The 21,087-nt window shown below is 38.2% G+C and overlaps 2 protein-coding genes across 9 annotated transcripts in view; both read left to right on the top strand.

The window, feature by feature from the left end:
• The first annotated feature begins 7,454 nt into the window (after window positions 1–7,454).
• Window positions 7,455–11,934, top strand: efcab2 (EF-hand calcium binding domain 2). Of its 4 annotated transcripts, none has more exons than XM_026999857.2 (7): window positions 7,455–7,566; window positions 8,829–8,910; window positions 9,060–9,132; window positions 9,255–9,334; window positions 10,995–11,037; window positions 11,244–11,310; window positions 11,655–11,934. In XM_026999857.2, exons 1-7 carry the CDS (start codon window positions 7,542–7,544, stop codon window positions 11,771–11,773), a joined length of 489 nt encoding a protein of 162 aa, XP_026855658.2. In that variant the 5' UTR covers window positions 7,455–7,541; the 3' UTR covers window positions 11,774–11,934. The 4 variants fall into 4 exon arrangements, with proteins under 4 accessions (XP_026855658.2, XP_026855656.2, XP_026855657.2 ...); XM_026999855.2 differs by having other exon boundaries at window positions 8,826–8,910; XM_026999856.2 differs by lacking the exon at window positions 7,455–7,566 and adding an exon at window positions 7,596–7,672 and having other exon boundaries at window positions 8,826–8,910.
• A 1,295-nt stretch (window positions 11,935–13,229) lies between these two features.
• The window catches only part of kif26ba (kinesin family member 26Ba), a 74,161-nt gene continuing 66,303 nt past the window's right edge, over window positions 13,230–21,087 (top strand). For all 5 annotated transcript variants that reach the window (XM_026999852.2, XM_035532538.1, XM_035532539.1 and 2 more), the window contains exons 1-2: window positions 13,230–13,679; window positions 13,885–14,274. In XM_026999852.2, coding sequence (XP_026855653.2) covers window positions 13,623–13,679; window positions 13,885–14,274 — 447 coding nt within the window. In that variant the 5' untranslated portion in view covers window positions 13,230–13,622. The remainder of the gene's footprint in view (window positions 13,680–13,884; window positions 14,275–21,087) is intronic.

Genomic DNA, 21,087 nt, shown 5'->3' with positions numbered 1-21,087 from the left:
GTCTGCCTAAAGTAATATATTTATTGTTTGATTAGATCTTACTAAGTCTGGATTAGCATGTCTAAAATGTCAGAACCACTCAGTGCCAACGTCTGATTACAGTTATAGTATGCTAAAATAACATTGCGGTTCTATGTAAATTTAGTCACATGCGTTAAACATTTAAGTAAATATCTCAGCTTTGCCCAGGGGCAGCAATTTTAGTCTAATAATTTAGTCTTTAGCATAGGAATACTGAAGTCTTTTCTTTGTTGTTGAATGTGTTAAAAAATCTAATTGCTTGAATAACAAGTAATCTTTCTCATATATTTAAAAGAAATGTCCCATGCACAATAAAACAAGCTAAAAGTACAGGACCCAGTGAGGTTGCTTCAGCTGAGGTTACTGCTTATATTTGATAGTAACCTTGAAGTCCTAAGAATTCAGTAACTGGTTGCTGATGGAATGTTTTGCTAATAACTACATGGAGAGGAACAACACTGCTCAGACTTCAGTGTTAGGAGTAGTGACAGTGAGAAGCTTGTCTCCTACAGGACCCTCAGTACTAACTGAGATGAAACTTGATTCCAACTGGGGAAAACAAAAATGAATAATTTTTAAAAATTGTATATAACACACACGCACACACTACATTGGTTTAAAAGCACTTTTTCATTTTGATGTACCTAGTTGAAGCTCTAGTTGAAAGCTTCAGTGTTGTTCATAACAAAGTGTCCATTCTTGAAACTTCCACCCTGATCTTTGAATTTCTGCAGAAATATTACATTACATTCAAACAGCATGGAGGCACTCCACAATATTCCAGAAATTCTGGACCAGAGGTGCGTATTTCAAATTCAGAGTCTACCCTTTAAAAACTGTTCTAATCACTCAATTTCATTAAAATTATCTTAATTAGATAAAATTCATGCATGGTATAAAATTCTGTTTAAATTTAAATACATCTGTCCTGGATCCATCTAGTACCTGAGTTTTACAGATTCATATGGTGTAATTCTAATTAAAATACTGGCATTAAATACTTTAAAATTCTGAGGTGAAATATGTACAGAGATGTTAGGTGTTATAAAGATTTTCTGCTCCCCCACCTGGTTGAAGCTGCCCCGGTTGGCTCCTCCTCCCCTATTCATGTTGTCCCAGTGCATTGCATGGCTCCTCCCCTGGGTCCCATGTTTCACATGTCCTACCTGCCTCCATGGAAGCCTAGGGTGGGAGAAATTCATCATCCAAGCTGTCTGGAGGAGGGTTGGGGAAGTGCTGACCTCTCCTGTTTACTGTATTGTTGAGCAGAGGAAAGAACACTACATATCTAGAGGCAGTTCCAGAAAATAACATTGATTAAAATACCATTTCTGTGGTTGTGATCATCATGGAAGTTAAAAAGTTGCACAGTATGATAGCCAGCAGGATTGGATGAGTTTTGATACGAGTTTGGCTGCGTTTTATTTGGGTTTTTTCCAGTACCAGTACTAAAATGATCATTTTAAAATGGTGCTGGTACCTAAATGGTAACAAATTTTTTTTTCTTCCTTGATGGGTGGAAATGCTGTTCTGAATTAAAGTCTTTAAATTAACTTTATTCTTTTTTCTTTCTTATTACATTATTCTAAAAAAAATTTTAAAATATTTAAATTGTCTTTGTTTTGCAGTTATTTTGTTTTTACATCTTTATTTTAAATTCTCTTTTAAATGTTTCTTTAAAGGAATTAATAATTTTTTTTTAAATTAATATCTTTTTATGTCTCACTGTAATCTTTAAATTTTTTAAATTTTTTCTTGCTCTTTTAATTTTGGTAAATAGCTTTGTGAGGTGATAGATCTCAGGATGTAATAAGCTTTATTATTATTGTTAATATTATTATTATAAACCTGTACTTTAAAAAAAAAAAAAAACACACAAAACGAAGGCCGACAACAGAAGAACTGAAGAACTGACACTGAAGAATGCCTTTCTTATTTCTAAGGCAAATTTGAACTTCAAAGTGTGTCACTGGATATTTCCATAAATTTGTTCTGTTCCCCCCTTTAAAGATTCGTTGCATGTCCCAGTGCCAGAATCCTTCTTGATAAAATACAACCACACTTTATACTGTTGTAAAATGGACATTTAAAACTACTGTCATTAATAATTGTCATTACTAGTTACCAGGGAAATGCTTGAGCTTTTTGAATAAGCTGTTGCAACCTGCTAACAGCTTCACCTTAGCCCCATCATCAGAACTCTGTTGTTGTTTTTTTGTATTGACAAAACTGATATCATTTGTTTCCATGTCCTCTTGTTAAGCATTATTCTTTTGACACAGTAGATTAAAGTTCTGTTGCTAGGCTTATCAGGATATCTAGATCTGCTACCTCCTCAGTTGTTACACCTCTCTCTGCCTTCTGATAACTAAAGTTGCCTTGCTGACTTTGTCCTCTCCTGTTTAAAATTTGTTACAATCACTCCAATTCTCAAAAAGCCAGGGCTTGCCCCTGAACCTTTTCAGAACTATTGCTTATTTCTTTCTCCCACTGTGTTGCCCAGTGATCAGTTCTTGGTCCATTTACTTTTTATTATATGCATGCTACTTGGCAATATTAGACAGCACAACCTCCGGTACCACTGATATGCAGTTGATATGCCAATTTAGATATACACACTAAACTTTATGACAGACTCCTACCTGGTGCTTTGATTAAGTGTCTGGCTACAATTAAGACCAGGATGCCTAAAACCTTTTGAAATTAATTAATAAAGGCCAAACTAATCTCCAGCTACCTTGAAGAGAAACAGAATCTCTACCCTGGCTATCCCAGATTTAAATCATGTCCACAGATTAGGAATCTTGGTGTCATTTTTGACTCCACATTGTCATTTGAGGGTTATATTAAAACATCTACCCCATCCCCTCATTCAAAAAGAGCAACTGAAAACCATTTTCCAGATTGTTTTTCCTCATGCTTGGCTAAATATCTAACTACCTCCTGATTATTTAATCTCTGAATAAATATCTTGTGGCTACACATACCTATCGGCCACAATGTTAATTACCTCATTAAAATGTCACATGTTAAGGAATGGAATGCTTTAGGCAGCAAGTAAACAGTCAGTTCTTGAAGATGATGTGCTGGAAGCAGGAAGGTCATCAAGTGTAAAGATCTGAGTGAATTTGACAAAGGCCAAACTGTGATAGATAGATGACTGGGTCAGAGCATCTCCAATGAGTTTTATGGTCTGATGAAAGTGCCTTTTCTTTAAAATCAGGTGGATTGCCGAATGATCTGTTGGGAAACCTTGGATGGCATTCTTCTGAGTATGTCCACCCAAGGCTTAACCACTACCTTTGCGAAGGTGCAACATGTTTGTGCCAGACCTGCTAGCGTTATGTTGAAGCTAAGAGCTGAGCAGGGGGACTGCTCTGTTTTTAGCTGCACACACCAGCTCAAAGCCCCTAGCCCCTAGTCTCAGAAGCCAGGAGAGCTGAGTGGATAAAGTTTATTTTTGTTGGCAATGTCCCAGCTACAGTAGGCAAAAACCTGTATGTGGGTGCTAATGTCTTTATGTCTGACTGCTTTTCCAACCTGGGTCAGTACAACACAGGAATTGAAACTTACTAAAAGAGGGATCACTACCATCTGTCCATGTCAAAACTACAGATGAGGGAACTGTAAGTATTAAAAAAAACTAAGATTTTTTTAATGAAATAAGCTAAAAACAAATATCAGTGCATATATTCTAAAATATTATTGATCATTTGGTTCTGAGCACAAACAGAAAGGGCAATGTGCTTGTGGATGAAGGCTTTTCTCCAAAATAATATTATTTCATTAGGGCCTCATACAGAATCACTCAGTGTGTGAATTTATAAAAACAAAAGAAACTGAGGTTTGGTCAGATCACAGGCTGACATGTGTTTTGCTGACCTGTGACAGTTTATGTTGAAACAGTCTGTATCTCCTACTTAATGTGTCTACACTGCATGCCATTTCTCTGCAATATCAGCATGAAAATGACACACAATCTTTAAGTTGTCATAAGTCTGACTGTGGCAAACAATAGTTTCATAATGACATCAACCTAAGTGCAAACCATGAGTGAATAAACTAAACTTTAATGAGGGCTAGGGTTAATAGGGTTAGAGTTAGTAATGGTTGGGGTTAATAAGGGTTAGGGTTAAAAAGAGTTAGGGTTAAGTAGGGCTAGGATTAGTGTTAATAAGGGTTTAAAGTACACCTACATTTTATCTAAATATAATTGACTTGTCATTTAAAAATTTATATCTGCCACTAGATGTCAATGTATCTCAGGTTTAACTGAGGGTTATCTTAAAACTGCAAAAGATATTTGATTTTTCTGAGGTTAAGGTCAGGATCATTCTAATTGAATCTCATCTTCAGTTCAAATATTTTAATTTTCTATACCTAGTTCTAGACATCCCACCATAATGTTCTGTGAACTTTTTTTTTCTGTGAACCTTTGAGAACTCCCTGGTATCACCATCCGAAGCTTGGCGTACCTGGGCATAACCTGCGCGTAACTTTGGACAACCAGGTGTCATTCTCAACTCATGTTTCTAATCCTCCTTTGTAACATACGAAGGATTCAACCCTTTCTCTCGCAGGAAGCTACCCAAATGCTTGTGCAGTCTCTTATGATCTCAAAGCTAGACTACTGCAACTCGCTACTTGCTGGTCTTCCTCTAAGAGCCATCAAACCTCTACAACTTGTCCAGAATGCAGCAGCACAACTGGTCTTCAATCTTATGAAGTTCACATGTTACTTCACTGCAGCACTCCCTTCATTGGCTCCCTGTAGCTGCACGCATCAGATTTAAAACCTTGATGCTTTGCCTACAAAGCCAAAAATGGACCAGCCCCTTCATACGAGGTCAATGGTCAAAGCCCGATCCGTACCTCGTGTACTTTGAACCTCAAATACGGCTCGGTTTGAAATACCTTGCTTCGGGTCTCATGGAGGACAAGACTATTTTCTGTCCTGGCTGCAAGATGGTGGAATGAACTCCTACTTGCTGTCTGGAGAGGAGAGTCCCTTGCAGTCTTCAAACGCAGACTGCAGACCCATCTATTTGCAGAATATTTAAAGGACAACTGACACTGCTCCCATATTGACTGACTAAATTAGTACTTATTGTAGGGTATTGTACTTATTGTAATTAGTACTTATTGTAGGGTAACTCTAGCACTTATTGTTTATAGCACTTATCAATGTTTAAGATAGACCTTATGGATTTTGCACTTCTAGGTATCAGCATTCATCCCTGTGTTCTACAATATTCTAGTTCATTGGTATATCTGATTCTAACCTATGGTACCTCTACTAGGATATATTCTATGAGTAAACGACAAAGCACTTTTGTAAGTCGCTCTGGACAAGAGCGTCTGCTAAATTGCTTAATGAAGCATGTTAATGTATCATATTCTACTAGTAGAACTGGGTTAAGGCGATTCATCTTACTGGCTCAAAAGCAGATATAGAGCTCTTCTTGGCACACTTTTTTTTCCTTCAGTCCTACCATAAAATATGTTTGTTGCAACAATGGCCTGAAATGTTTGACTTTCTGCCTGCTTCCACAAGTTCCAAACCATGAAAAACAGCTTTTATTTAATCTGGGAGGACTATCTTGTTTGGTTTACCAGACCTTTAAGGGCAGAGCAGGTAAGACTCATACTTGTTTTGAGAGCACAACCAGGTTTAAATTCCCTGGAGTTACTGGTTTAGCTGAACATGTGTTAAAATGAAACTTCTGTTTAACTAATGACAGTGCCATAGCCCCGTTATGTCTATAAACACATTTACACACACATTCCCTGTATCATGGTAAGAATGCAGTAAAATCTGGCATTCATTTGAACATCAGGATACAGCCATTTGCAGTACCACAAACACACAATAAGCTCATAGCCTAGGTGTAGTAAAGGCAAAGCTAGAACACACATTTATCCTCCTGAGAGACACTGCCCTCTCCTTCAAGGAGCACACCCATGTGCATCACACAGCCCACATGTCATCTGCACAGCCACTCTTCAGTCAGAAGCCATGCATGCCCCTCAGTCTCTGGGCTTCTCAATGTAGAAGATAAAAACTGCAATTTGCAGGCTTTACCTACCCATAAGATTTCAAATCCAATACGTATGTGCACAGGGTTAATTACTTACATGTGTCCAGACACATGGTCATGTCATCAAACTCTTAATTGTCCTCTTCCAGTGGGGTCTGTGGAGATTTTACCCTGACAGAGGCAGAGTAATCAGAGAGATAAGGTTGAATTTGAGCTCTAGATTGTCCAGACTAAGTTAATTATGTAGAATCATAATCAGGCTACATTAAAAATCAGTGGATAATTCTTCAATGTCCATGTGAATCCACTGCTAAAACAATGGTAACATTACTATTACATTTATACAGGGTCTGCATATGGGAGGGTTAACATAAAAATGTTGGGTTACTTAATGCAATCCCTTGTTCTCTGATAAGGGGCAGACCCATCACATTCAAATTCCACCTCTCATGGGCCAGGGCCAAAGAATCATACTGTCTGGGTAGGGATAGAAGATTCCACCTCTCATGAGCCAGGGCCAGACAACCATGCTGCCTGGGTGGGGATGGTAGATCTCACCTCTTGTACCACAACCTCATTGTACATCAGAAACTCTGAAGTCATCAGCACCAACATATGTAGACAGAGTCTGAACTGCACCATTTTCTGAAAACAAAAGCAGGTTAGACCCTGTGTAAACAGTACTGTTCTGTCCTCTGACAGTGTGATTTGATAGGGGAGAGTTTATATGAAGACCCACGCAATCTGTACTCTGTAAGGTTTCTAGACAAATATTTTTTAAAATTCAGATTAAACCCCAGATTTTGTAGATGGCTTAACACCATGTTAGAATCTATGAGCTCCTTTTCCCTCGAGTGTGAGCAAATTAAATAGTCACCTAAGTAGAATATTCTGACCCAGCAGTGCTTCCACACTTTCTGAACACTTGATGTCAGCCCTATGAGAAGAATCACAGAAAGGGCATCAGCTCCCTCTGGTGGGTATAGACAGGAAGCTCAATATTTTTTTCTTTTGCTATTTTGAACTGTGGGGAGCACATTGTCCTTGGTGCATGGCCTGGCTGCATTTGTTGCATTGTTTATTTTTATTTCTATGCCTCTCAAATTCTTGGTGACACTTTAATGAGGCACACTTTAAACTACCCTTTCCCTAAAGTGGGGTTCCCCTAAGTTTTCTGAACTGGCCAACCCTTCCCTGCCAAAAAAAAAATGCACTTGCTGCTGCATTTCCCCAAAGATTCCCCCTTTTTGTATGGAATAGGAGGTTACAAGAAAGGGTTGCGGGAGTGTCAGGCCATCCACTTTTCCCTGCAGCCCCGGGCTTGCCCGGCTGGTCTCTGGGCTGTAGACCCTCCCCCTGCTTAGCTCTCAAAGCCCTGCTAAGTTGTCTGAGGGAGACATGGCAGAAAGCTTCATCCGCCTGCTTTCTGAGAGTTTCTGCATCCGTGTTTCTGTCTCTTAGCAACCTGATGTAGCGTCAAACATGGCGGATGATAAAGAGGCTGCAGGTATCCGTGCTTCAAAATTGTATTATTGTTTCTTTAACAATAATACGCTACCTGGCTTACATTCTACAAGTCCTAACGTTGGGTATGGAAAATGTTTCCCTTGCAGGTAGATGGCTTGCTAGCTAACCTAGTTAGCTCTTAGTTAACGCTAGTCCGAAAAACCCGTACCACTGAAGAAAAAGAATGCTAACGCTAGCTAGGTTAGCATTTTTTGTTTTAGAATAGTTAAATTTTCGCCATTTGTTGGTTAAATCTAATATAGGTTATATAAATAAAGTTCGCGAGCTGGTTAGCTAGCTTATGTGTGTATATATATATATATATATATATATATATATATATATATATATATATATATATATATATATATATATATATATATATATATATGTATATATATATATATATATATGTATATATATATATATATATATATATATATATATATATATATATATATATATGTATATATATATATATATATGTATATATATATATGTATATATGTATATATATATATATATATGTATATATATATATATATATATATATATATATGTATATATATATATATATATATGTGTGTGTGTGTGTGTGTGTGTGTGTGTGTGTGTGTAAAATAATAGGCTAAACTTAATATTTTAGTATAATTACTTAACATACTTTTCAATTTTCTACAAGATATAACTGGCACATGTGCTAATCGTTCAAATGTAGGCATCGTTTGTTGAGTAACGTCAGCATCAACTAGCTCTGCAGTTATTTCTCTGCGGTCGTTTGTTAATAGTAACATTGATAGCTTAGCTTCATAATTTTACTAGCTAGCAGGTGAAAGCTAGCTGTTCAAAGATGGTTAAATGATAACCATTGCACCAATATCAGAAATGTTGATGCAATATGTTTATTAATGTTCAGTTCGTTTATTTTAAACCTGTTTAACTTTCGATTTCGAAACAATCTGAAATAGCCCATTGTCAGACTGCCAAACAATCTGCCCAATTACTTGACGGAGTATATCAAAGCTTATATGAATGTGGATTTACATGACCACAGTCCACACATTAAGCGAAACAACTCGGGAGCTTGACTAAAATAAGTATTTTTGCGTGAGTCTGAACGTTTGTTGAGGGGGACTATCTTAAAATCATACAATACTTATTTTTCAGTATTAGTATGAATGGTAGTATGGGGCAGTGGTTAAGGTTCTTGACTAGTAATCAGAAGGTTATCGAAAGATGCTTTCTTACTGTCCTTTCCAGAAGCTTTTGTATCTGAGGTCCACAAGAGGATCAGCAATGCCTTTGATGTTTTTGATCATGAATTCAATCATACAGTTGATGTCAGGTAGAGTTCTATTCTTGACAAAACCCACCTAAATGTACAAGCTCCCCCATTTACTGCATTGAGCATAAATAGTTCTCACTCATATATATTTTTTTTATTTCTGTAAATGTATTTACTATGAATTCTGTGTAATTTTCTTGTTTTCCTAGAGAAATAGGTACTATTATCAGATCCCTTGGCTGTTTTCCAACTGAAGCTGAACTGCACGACATAATTGCAGAGGTCAGAGTGTTATTTTGCATGTGTAAAGTATTTCATTTTATATTCTAGGCCACTGTATTGCTTTAAGGGCTGTATGGTGAGTTTTGGTGTATAGTGAAAGTGATGTGTAATTGCTTTAACAGGTTGAGGAGGAGGAGCCAACAGGATATATCCGCTTTGAGAAATTCCTTCCAACTATGACCAAGGTCTTGATGGAGCACAAGTAAGACAAGTCTTAATTCAGTGTGATCTTGTATGATCCTGTAGTATATTAATGTAATTACATGTTCTTAATATTACATATAACTTTTCACATTTAGACTCTTCCTTTGGGGTTCCCTGAGACAAATCGCAGTAAACACTGGTTTAGTTATCATCTTAATATTTGAATCAATAGTGTGCTCATCACAGCAAATTAAAGCTCATCACAGCAATTTAAAGTGGTCCAGTGTTGCAGCATGTACTAAACAGTGAACACTAATGTACTGTAGAGCTTATGTCTTGATGATCAGATCTGCTGGCCATCTTTTGTTGTCTTGGTTGAAGCATAGAGGTGACGTTTGTAGTGGTAGCTCCTAAGTTCTGGAATGAACTTCCTCTGCATGTTAGATTGGCTCCCCCATTAGCTGTTTTTAAATCTTGTCTTAAAACTCATTTTTATCATTTGACTTATAACTCTGTATGCAAGCTGCTCTACTGTAGTTATATTGTGATGTTTTCTTTTACTTTTCTTGTATGTCTTCTGTCATTTATTATTTAATTGTACAGCGCTGTGGTCAAATGTCATTTTTAAATGTGCTCTATAAATGGAAATTAAATAGCGTATCCTTTACCATTATTCATTATACTCTGTGTGACTGCTTCATTCTTTATGCAGCTACATTTGTCTGAAATCTGTCTGAGCAGATCTTAGTTGTTTCTTGTCTATGAATCACTGGAACCAGTAAAGTAGGTTTTTGAGGGAAGAATAGCTCCCTGAATTTTATCACTTGGCCATTTGCAAGCATATGTGCATGATGTTTTAGTTGATCTGAAACGGATCTTTTATTGTTTATTGTTCTAGTGACTGAATATTAAAAATATTCTGATTAATCAAATTAAGACAAACTGGAACTAATAGTAACTGTTGATTGTTGATTCAAATGCATAATTGGATAGCCACATATCCATTTGGAAATAGTGAATGAAAATGTTTAGGAGTCATATCGTGATAAATTCCATTTGAAGGAATGGAGTCAGTAAAATATTCCATATCACATGACTGTAATTAGTTGGCTTGTTAGCTCCTGTTCATGGGAGTCTTATCTTTGTACACAACCATATTCATTATGCCATTACTTTCATTTAGTACCCACCCAATTTAAAGAGATGTGGTGCATGGTGTGTGTGTTTAACATCTCATAGCAAATCAGTAAAAAAAAAAAAAAAAGATTTCGTTTCTATCATATGATTTTGATTTCTATTATCTTCCCAGATAATACCTAGTGGTTTTCTATTTTAAGATTTTACTACAAATACAGTGTCATAATGTGAAACACGGGCTTTGTTAGGGGTGGGCTTTCGAGGCTAAAGACCTGAATGTGTCAGTGCCAGCCCCAAATGATTCTTTCTGTCACATGGTTATTAAAACAGTGTGCTTTAACAATTACTGTCACTTTAAAACTTATGCTGTATATCTTTTTTAAGCCAGTACTGCACTTAATTACTGCTGATAACATTTTAATTCTTGACTTACATTCCTCTCAACCCTGGTCATTCTAAAGGAAAAACATTTCGTGGCTCACCTAAAACCACTGGGGCTTGAACCCTGAATTTAAAAAGCCCTAACGATGCCCCTGATGTGAGAGAATGGATCTGCATAACTAATTCTGTTCCCTGTGCAGATTTCGCCCCATTCCTGACGATTTGCTCCTCCAGGCCTTTGAGGTAACTAACATTTCAGTTACTAGTTCTTGAAATGTTCATACATCGAGTCCAGTCCCCCTTTGAGTGCACTAAAGGGTATGTTAATGCAATCTTAATTTAAACTCAGACTCATCTACTGAGCCTCATATGACACTAAAATGCTATGAATACTGCATCTTATGCATGTTTTCTGTGTGATTATTAATCAACACCAACATCCTCCTTAGGTTCTAGATCAACAGAAAAGGGGATATTTGGAACCAGAAGAACTAAGCAAATATTTAATGCAAGAGGGTAAAATCATATTTCATTTACTGATAAGCATGTGTTAAAACCATAAACCTCATAGGCTCATGCATCATGAACATCATGCATCAAAGAATAGTTTACTATATATGTGTACTGTACACCACTCAGCAGCCTCAATCTGTTCAGATTTTTTTCTATTCCTGACCCCAACACATTTATCATTCTCCTGATGCTCATTAACTGTAACATATTTAATGCATCTCGCTGGCATGATGGACCAATTCAGATATATTATATATTGTGATATGTTCGATATTGGTATATTAGATATTTTGAATTTGCCTGTAATACACCACTGAGTAAAAGCCATTTTTATTCACACTAACCAGGGGAAACTTTTACACAAGAGGAAATGGAAGAGATGCTGTCTGCAGCTCTTGATCCTGACAAAAATGTCATTTTCTACAAGGACTTTGTGGGCATGATGACCATTGATGACACACAGTGAGGATGGAAGGATGCTACTCCTTATGATTCTCCTGTACTGCTTCACATCTGTTTATGCTTCATACACATGATTGTAAAATAAAATAATAAACCTTTATATACATTTTACAAATTACTTTTAGTCATTTTGATCTATAAATGGATGCCTTGCACTACAAAATGTGGGTGGATTTTGTATCCAGAGTGTAATATATCTCCTTCAATCAACACTGTCCCATTGATATACTTGGATGAATGTGGAGGGTGAAGTGGGCTGGTTGTGGTTGTGTGTATGTGTGTGTGTGTGTGTGTGTGTGTGTGTGTGTGTGTGTGTGTGTTGGGGGAGGTGGTTAACTGAGGGGAGACACAGGCCTTTCAGTGGTCTTCCTCATAATATCCCTCCTCATACAGTGGTCTTCCTCATATTATCCCTCCTTATGCAGTGGTCTTCCTCATAATAACCCTCCTCATTATGCAGTGGTCTTCCTCATAATAACCCTCCTCATGCAGTGCCTTGGTGGGAAGGTGAGCGAGCAAGACTCATCACATTTTAATTCCATTTATTTTGGTCATTGGGGCAGTAATAGTTCAGTGGTTAAGGTACTTGACTTGTAAGTGGATGATTTCTGGCTCAAGCCCCACTACTCCTGACTTGCCACTGTTGGACCCCTGAGCAAGGCCCTTATCCCTCAGTTGCTCAAGTTATACTCAGTTATAATTGTGTTATAATTGATAAAAGCCTCAGGTAAATGCTCACAGGCTTTGTTCTTGTTTGTATCTTGTGCTCATTACACCCTTTACATAGATCCATTGAATATAAAATATTGTTATCTATTTTCCTGTCTTTTGTTTCTTGTCTTTTTATATTCTACTAATAGGTCATGGAACTTATGATCCATGAGTAAGATTAATGACTTTATCGCTTTCTGACATTTCTAGCTGTATGTCTGTAGGTGGCGCAGACTACTCGTGCAAGAGAAACCCGGTACAATTGGGACAAACTTAAAACTGCTGTCTTCTTCTAACAGGCTACAGCTACATATTTATAACTGCAAATGTTTTCATTCATTGATGAAAAATTTCGACTAGATATCTCCAAGCATGTTTTGCTCTAAATTGTTTCAGATTAGTAAAATAGGTGATTCTTTTACACATTGACAATTGCAGTCATGTCTGGGATTCCCGGTATCCTAATGCCAATTTCTTTTATATTTTATTAGTCATCGATTGCTATGTTTAACACATATACTATTTTCGTATTTTCTTGCCATTTGAGTATCTTTTTAAATGTCAGTTATTGCAATTATCGGCATTAAATCCGTCGTTTTAAGGACACGCCCACGCGTCACTTATTGAAATATTGACACGCTATTGGCTGAAAACTATGGAGGGGCAGTCAGAATCCACCCAGAGACAGATGTGCCCCTCTGGTTTTAAATGACTCCCGACGTTTCACAGGAGTAACAGTGTGTTGTAAAGGCAGTTCTCCAACAGGATCTAGAATACAGCACTGGAATTCTCACTGACACAGCTGGTCTATCGGCAAGGCGCAAAAACCTCGTCATCGTTAAGGCGCATGGAAACGTGCTGTAGCTGAGATGCTGTTTTGGCGCACACTGAAAATGAAAGCGCTGTGCTTGGAATTTCAGAAATCATAAACATTCGGATCTATTTATGTTTGGATTTTTAAATGATAAAGGCTCTATATTCCTGTTACGTTTTTGAGGACCATAATGGATAATTCTCTGCATGGAACTTGTCACTGAAGACTTGCGGAGCAACCCAAGTTGTATTTAAATTGACTTCAGAGCTGTTTCGCGAGATTGGAGGTGATATAGGTTTCTTTCACTACGTTCCTCGAATTGTTAACCATGACTTCTCTCACGGGGAATAAAGAGAGGTCTGGGACCAGAAGCCGAAAATACGGGGTAAGTTTGCCTTACCAACGACCCCCCCCCCCCCCCCCCCCCAAACCGTTTACAAGTCGATTTATTTTGTACATAGTGTGCTCATTTCTTGCTGCTAACGTAGCCGGATTATTAATTACGTATATGTACCAGGCCACTAGACCTATATATTTTGAAGACTTATCCCTATACATGTTTACGAAGCTATTTTGGTTTTTCATAACAGATGACGGATTCTTCCCCTACCAAGTCAGCTTCTTTCTCCCCCGAAACTTGGTACCGAAAAGCATACGAGGAGTCCCGGACTGGCAGCCGACCGGCACCAGAGGGTGCCGGGTCCATGCCTGGATCTTCTGGAACACCTTCACCTGGATCCGGAACCTCATCTCCTGGCTCATTTTCGGACTCGCCTGTCACCATATCCCCAGGAATTGGCACATGTTCGCCAGGGTCCTTAGGTGGATCCCCAGGATTCGGCACCGGTTCTCCAGCCTCGGGTAGTGGGAGTTCTCCTGGATCCGACAGAGGGATATGGTGCGAAAATTGCAACGCCCGGTTGGTGGAGCTGAAGAGGCAAGCACTGAAACTGCTCATCCCAGTACCCTACTCCAGCAAGGTAGAGCCGGCATGATCTTTAACGGCATAGTCGGTGTACGGCAGAGCCAGTATGCACTTTAACGGCGTAGTAGGTTTGCCTTAATGTTGTTACTGTATGAAGCTTTAAATAATTTGCAGTGTAAAGGTACATCGTCCTTAGCAATCGATGTACATTCTAGCAATAATTCTGGTACACTAGCACCTCTATAATATATAATGTCAGGGACACAAGTAATGCAGATTACACTTTATAAAATCCCTTCGTGGGAAATGAGTGCGGCTTGCTGCTTCAGAGTCCGGCTGAACGCTAATCTTACATATTTGATCATTTGTTATGTGTTTATTATTATTGTTTGAAAATTAGACATTGTCCAAATTCCATCACTCATCATTTGTGACCATGGTTGGATCACGTTGGTAATAGGAAAAATAACCATTCAGTAGGCCTGGTATTCGGAATAGACAAGTTACGTTTTGAGAAAAAGTAAGAAGCGTAACGCGTTTAGGTTTGTTATCTGCATTTTCTACACTGCAGTATTGCATTTTTCATCATGATGTGATGATGGTAGAGGAAAATGTGCTATTTTAAATCAAGCGCGGAATCATGCACAGGTAGGGTGTGGTGTTTTTGCAGTTTTGCAGCGCTAACGTTGCCCCTCTGTACCACTTTGTTGCCAGGAATCGGTGATGACGACAATAGCCAATAGTTAATTGGACTGCGTAGTACATTGCGCGGAAATTGTAACCCAAACCAGACTGAAAAGAACACGCCATAGTCTACGGCAACAAGACCGGATGGATGTGCAATAGGTATTGTTATGGGTAAAAAGCCACATATTCTTAAATTAAACTTAGCGTTATGTGTTGTGTTGCAGATAATTTACAAAACAGTGCTCCTCAAACAAACACAGACTGATCCCATGTGGGTTATCATTTCTGTGTATTCACAGAGTGTGATTGGATGCACGTGCGAATGTGTATTCTCACCCACACAGTAGATTAATGGAAATAACTCAATTAAATAACTCCTACATAGTAATAGTAATATCATTCTGAATGACTAATTTAAGGTTCGCTGTTTGTGCGATTCCGAGACTATGTAGCAGTCGGTCCAACCATACTGTCACGCTCTGGGTGGGGGCGCTCCGCCTCTATTCATGCTTACCCCGAAGTTGATAGATTTGCGCCCTTTAGTGCATCTGGGATGTTTTAACAGTGAATGTTATAAGTGCTTTCAAAGTATCGAAGGTAAAATAAAACGGAAACCATTAATACAAAGCAGTTTTGTATACGATGAGGCTCTTCGCGCTTCTTTAGCCATTGAACTGCAATGATTCTCTGTGACGTTCTCTTTTGAACTTTTTTTTCCTTTATCAAAGAAAGAATCCAACAGGCCCTGAAGGCCAATATGTCTGCTGCATGCATAAAAACACATTTCTAGGGTTGTTTTCACCTTTCTCTCTCTATTTTAGATATATGAAATAAATGAAAATATTTTATACAGAAAAACAATCCAAATCTATTGATCATTGTGGCATTAAAACTAAATTTATGAATGATATCATTTCCATCGTAGGGAGAAGTTATATATAAGTAACAATAAAATTTGGTATCCATTAAGTCTGTAATTGCATAATTTTTACAACAACAAAAAAAAAACCTAACAAAAAAGCAGGTCAATAAGACTATACCATGATCTACATAAACACATGCACACACACAGTGACATTTATCACTTCTTGTAGAATGCAATATTTACAGTGTATCAATTACAACGTCATGTATATGCAGGAAACTGCTGGCATAAGAGGCACTCGCAGCTTTGTTCTTTCATAGTGAAGCAGTGATTGAGCTGGGCGGAGGTGTTCTTGTTTCAGTGACTGGGCTTGGATGAAGTGTTTTTGTTTTAGTGACTGGGTTTGGCTGAGGTGTTTCAGTAGGTGGGTTTGTATAGAGTGGTGTGACACCCAGGCAACCACCTGAAACCACAAGTTCAAATTCAAAACCTCAGAACGTTCACCACTATATGATTTTGAGGTCATGATGGCAGGGCATGGAGCGCTTCTGATGAAATTACAAAATAATGTCTCTAACTGATCAAGTTCGGTATAGTTCAGTATAACACAGAATTCATAACAACTCTTCCTATGAAATATGATTAACTGAACTCTGCGTCAGAGCTCATTCGGTTACACCAGCAAATATTGCTTAGCGTACGCTATGCTGTGCCACTTATGGTGCTGTGAACCTCTCTTGGGGTTTGTCATTCCATTACACTCTCTGAATGGTTGGATGTTCACTGCTTTCCTCTACACACATCAGCCCAGTTGCCACGACACCACCATATACAGGGTGTGAGATTCATACATATTTTACGTTTAATGTGGCCTTTGTGCCTCTTGTGTGGAGAAAGCATTATCATATAAAGAGGTCACTTTGTCAGTGCAGGGTGATGGGAACAAATGGGAGGAGGGGCTGCTGACATCGGTGCGATTTGATGGCCCTTCTCATTGTGAATGGTGCTCTTGGCTTTTCTATGAACTGCACTGCAGCACATCACAGAAAACTGCAGTCGCTCACCAAAAAACTGCAGCAGTTCATAGTTACACCAGTGAGTTCATAGATACACTAATAAGGTTGAATTGCTGATGAACCAAGAATAGGAGAGATATGAAAAGAAATGCATCGAATCCTGTAGGCTATGCTATTGTGTCACTCTGGGCCAAGATTACCTTATCTTATGCCATCTGAAAGGTGCAGTGATGTGTAAGTGTATGTAATGTGTGAGTAATTTGTGTGTGTACTAGTGTGTGAAATCATCTTACTGTGCTTTTGTCATAGAATGCTGAAATAGTGCAATAATGAAAAAGACATATTTTGAAGTGCAAGCACTTTCAGAGAGTGCACTTTCATTAATAGAAATTGTTTGTATGGTTTAAAATACTGGATGAGACCTGATGAACCCTATACAGAAAACCTTGTTACAGCTCATCACGTGGGACTGGTTGTTATCATCACTAAATGACTCCTATTTGAATCTGTCTTACTTATAGGTCTAAATCACATTCTAATGTTTCATTACACCCAATAAAGCTGCCCTGCAATGTTTACCAGTAACGAATCCATCTGTTTATCCCTGTATTTCAGCTCTTTCTGTTGGTGTTGACAATGAGCTTTAACTTAGGAACCTTGTATTCTTCTATTCTGTTCATTTCTGAGGAGCAATAACACACTGTTACTGTATCTTGGAGGTTGTGGTTACACTAGGCTTGTCAATGATGTGGTAGGTTGACCTGATGAATCAGTTGTTCTGTGTAGAGAATAGAGAACAATGGATGTAAATGGCTCAGTCTGGTTTTTTGGAAGGTGAAATAGGGTCAACACTCTCTATGAAAAAATGGGAAAAGGTAAAGGCACAGATGTTTATTTTCTTCTTCCTCACTGTCTGGCTGAGTTTATGACCAAGATCCAGAACAATGATTAGCTGTGAGTTGGGATTATAATTTAATCTGCTCACATGCTATAGTTGTTAGAGCATTGAGTATGTGTACATGTCAGGGTTCCAGTCTGGGTCCTGTTGGAGTCTGTAATCACTGAAATACTATAATTACTGATTGTGTATATTTTACCTCATATGGTGCATGAAGCTTTGTAATCTGCCTATAAAGCAGAGAGGAGAAGCCATTAGATTCTCCTACAACAACGGAAGTACAGCTCTCAGGATTTAGCTGCAGAGACCTGGATTTGCAGACATAAACATAGATGCCGTGTTTAGTTTACCCTTAACAAAGATCTTAATGAAGAGCTGAGTAAAGGGCCAAATTTGCATTTTAAATTAACAGCTACACTGTAGCTTTTGGCTGCAATATAAATTTATACTCAAATAAGAAGAGGATCACAAATACAAGCAATTTTATTTGTGTTTTATGGTTTCTGTTATTTATATTTTGTGCTAACTTTAGGTAATTTATCATTCTGTCAGTCAGTATTTGCTAGCTATCTAACAACTTATCGATAAGACTTAATAATAAAGCTATAACCTATAAGATGTATAAATCATGACATTTTTTAATTTATAATTTTGCTGTTTAAATTATAATATATGTGTTTGTAACAGTGAAAGAGAATGGACTGGTGTTGTGGGATGGATCAGTGTGGAGGAAGGATTATTAAAAAAAACAACCCCCACATGGTTCACCTGAACTCTGAATTGGCTTCAGGTGAATATGTTTGTTTAGTGCTTCCCTAAATATGTCCACTTTTCCACATATAATTTATATGTGTTTTGGGAACTGTGGTTTGGTGAGCTTGGAGAAACCAGTGAGTGTAGTGTGTATGTATGTGGGATAAGGCACTTAAGATATTGATGGTGAAGAGATAAACCTATAAAAGCACAACCTCCCTCCAAAAGACAGAGGCAAAGTAGCATTAGGTCCATACAGGGACATGATAGCACTCAACTGCTCTGGCAGTGCTGGAGGTCTTTGGCTTGTGCTGCTTCATAAGAATTTGGGATATAAGGCATTTACAGAGATATACTGCCTCTTGAAACTATTGTCTATTGAACATAACCAGCTGCTGAATGTGAACTTCATCTCACCCATGATGTTCTTGCTCTGTTATGTGGACTCTGTATTTGAGTGTGTCAGGAGTGAAGCACGATGTTACCTTCAGCTCGTAAGTAGGTCATGTGCCCCCCCCCCCATACTTTACTCTGATTGTCCCAGAGTCATGGACAGTACAGCCTGGGAGACCCTGAAGAAATGATCAGTGGCTGAAGCTTTTTGGCTGTGATCTCCATTCATTTACAACTGATAATACCAATTTTGTTCATAGCTTTAAATGAACACCAAGTCATGTTTTATTTTAACTATTACTGAAAGTTCCTCTGTAAATGCTAAAAGCTTGCATGCTTTCAGATGGGCTAGTAAAGGTGTGTAAATCTACCTTAAGGTCTCTGACAGAGTCGCGGTGACACTGAGACCCAGCACTTTAACTCCAAGTGAATACGCACACAGTATTTTAACGTAAAGAACCTGAAAACAGATAAAAACAGATGGAGTCATTCCTTCTCAAAAGCCATGTTTTACAAGCACTTAAAGAGCATTCCAGTAAAAAACCAGCAGAGCATGACCTGGGAGCATGACCTGGTATCATAGCAGGAGAAATTAGGGTTCATTCCTGCAGGACCTAGGACACTGTAAATGTGGCATGGGGTTGTGTGTGTCAATGTAATAATAAATTAGGTAACATGCATGGACTGCAGTTTCTTTTGTTTTTCATAGTGAGAAAGCGGCAGAGAATTAGAGAAACATGGCAACAAGGAAATCAAGAAGAGATTCTAGTGGGCGTTTCCTGATTTGAAATTTTGATGAAATGGTTAGTTTCATAAGCTTAAAAGCATAGAAAAATGTGTGTGTGTGTGTGTGTGTGTGTGTGTGTGTGTGTGTGTGTGTGTGTGTGTTTCTGAGAGAGAGGATCACTGAGAGCACCTATAAAAAGTCCATTGAACTTTGAAGCCCAAATAAAGTCCTATTATCTGTGCACCTCTATGGTAAGCAGAGAGTTGTTTCTGCTGACAGCCTCCAGCCCTTTCAACTCTTTCACTGCTTGGCCATCTGTACTGTGCCTACTTGGTGAGTGATAAAAAATAGCCTTTCCACTCTAAGCCAAATGGCAGACTGCTGGAGGGAGATTCTGCTCATTAACATTTTACTCCACACAGAAAAAGAGAAGGAACTAGCTGTCATCCTCATTGCTGGAGCTAACCTGCACCATGTGTATATCTTGATGTAAAACAGAGTAGCATTGGTAGTGTAATGGAGACATCACAGAGCATATCTCATTCAGCATGGACATTTACTTTTACATTTACATTTATGGCATTTAACAGACATTCTTATCCAGAGCGACTTAAAAAAGTGCTTTGTCATTTACTCATAGAATATGTTCTAGCCAGTACAGTAGGCTAGAGTGCAATATACCAGTGAACTAGAATACTGTTGAAATGCTGATGCCAAATACATATCTCAGACAAAAATAAGTGCAATAAACAATAAGTACTAGAGTTTGTTAGTCAACCTCAGTGTAATGAGAGCATGAGAGCAATGGTGGACTTTAGCTACTGGAGATGGGCTTTGTTTATTTTAAAGTCTGCAAAAGGAATAAATTAAAAGTTTGTTGTACTGCGGGTATGGAGCAATATACCATGTGTTATTCCACATAGATGAATAAATGATGCACTGATTAATAAAACTGCACGTGACTACTATGTTCAAACTCTACCGCACTCTTTACCACAGGTTTGACATATATTTTCTGTCACCTTATTTATGTCTCCTTTATATATGTGCTGCCTACAAGAGTCAGTGTGAAACCACATCATCCCATCCTGTGTCTATCTCCCTAAGTTTTTTTTTTTTTTTCTGAAGGACACACACACACACACACACACACACACAAACTATTTTTGAATCAATAGCAATAGGTTTTTTCCTCAGTCCCTTACAATAGCTTGTATTATGAGAATATGCACTTCAACTTGTTAGGGAAAAATACTATTAGTGAAAAGACTTTACTGATAAATAGCAAAAGACTTTATTATTGTAGATATTTCTGTCTTACTCACTCCACCCCACCCCCATTACTTGTTCCAAATAAGAAAGGTGGGACTTAGCTCCCCTTCTCTTCCTCTCTCTCTCTCTCTCTCTCTCTCTCTCTCTCTCTCTCTCTCGCTTGTCCTTCCTGCCTTCCCCATCCCAGGTTGTGGTAATTATCTGGAGGGTGGGTGTGAAGCCCTGCACACCCCTGTCCCCTTTAGCAGGGGGAAGGT

This window comes from Electrophorus electricus, chromosome 13 (genome assembly GCF_013358815.1).
Source record: "Electrophorus electricus isolate fEleEle1 chromosome 13, fEleEle1.pri, whole genome shotgun sequence".
In the NCBI taxonomy this organism is placed as follows: domain Eukaryota; kingdom Metazoa; phylum Chordata; class Actinopteri; order Gymnotiformes; family Gymnotidae; genus Electrophorus; species Electrophorus electricus.
The sequence above is the reverse complement of the archived record's forward strand: the minus strand, read 5'-3'. Positions and strand labels throughout refer to the sequence as shown.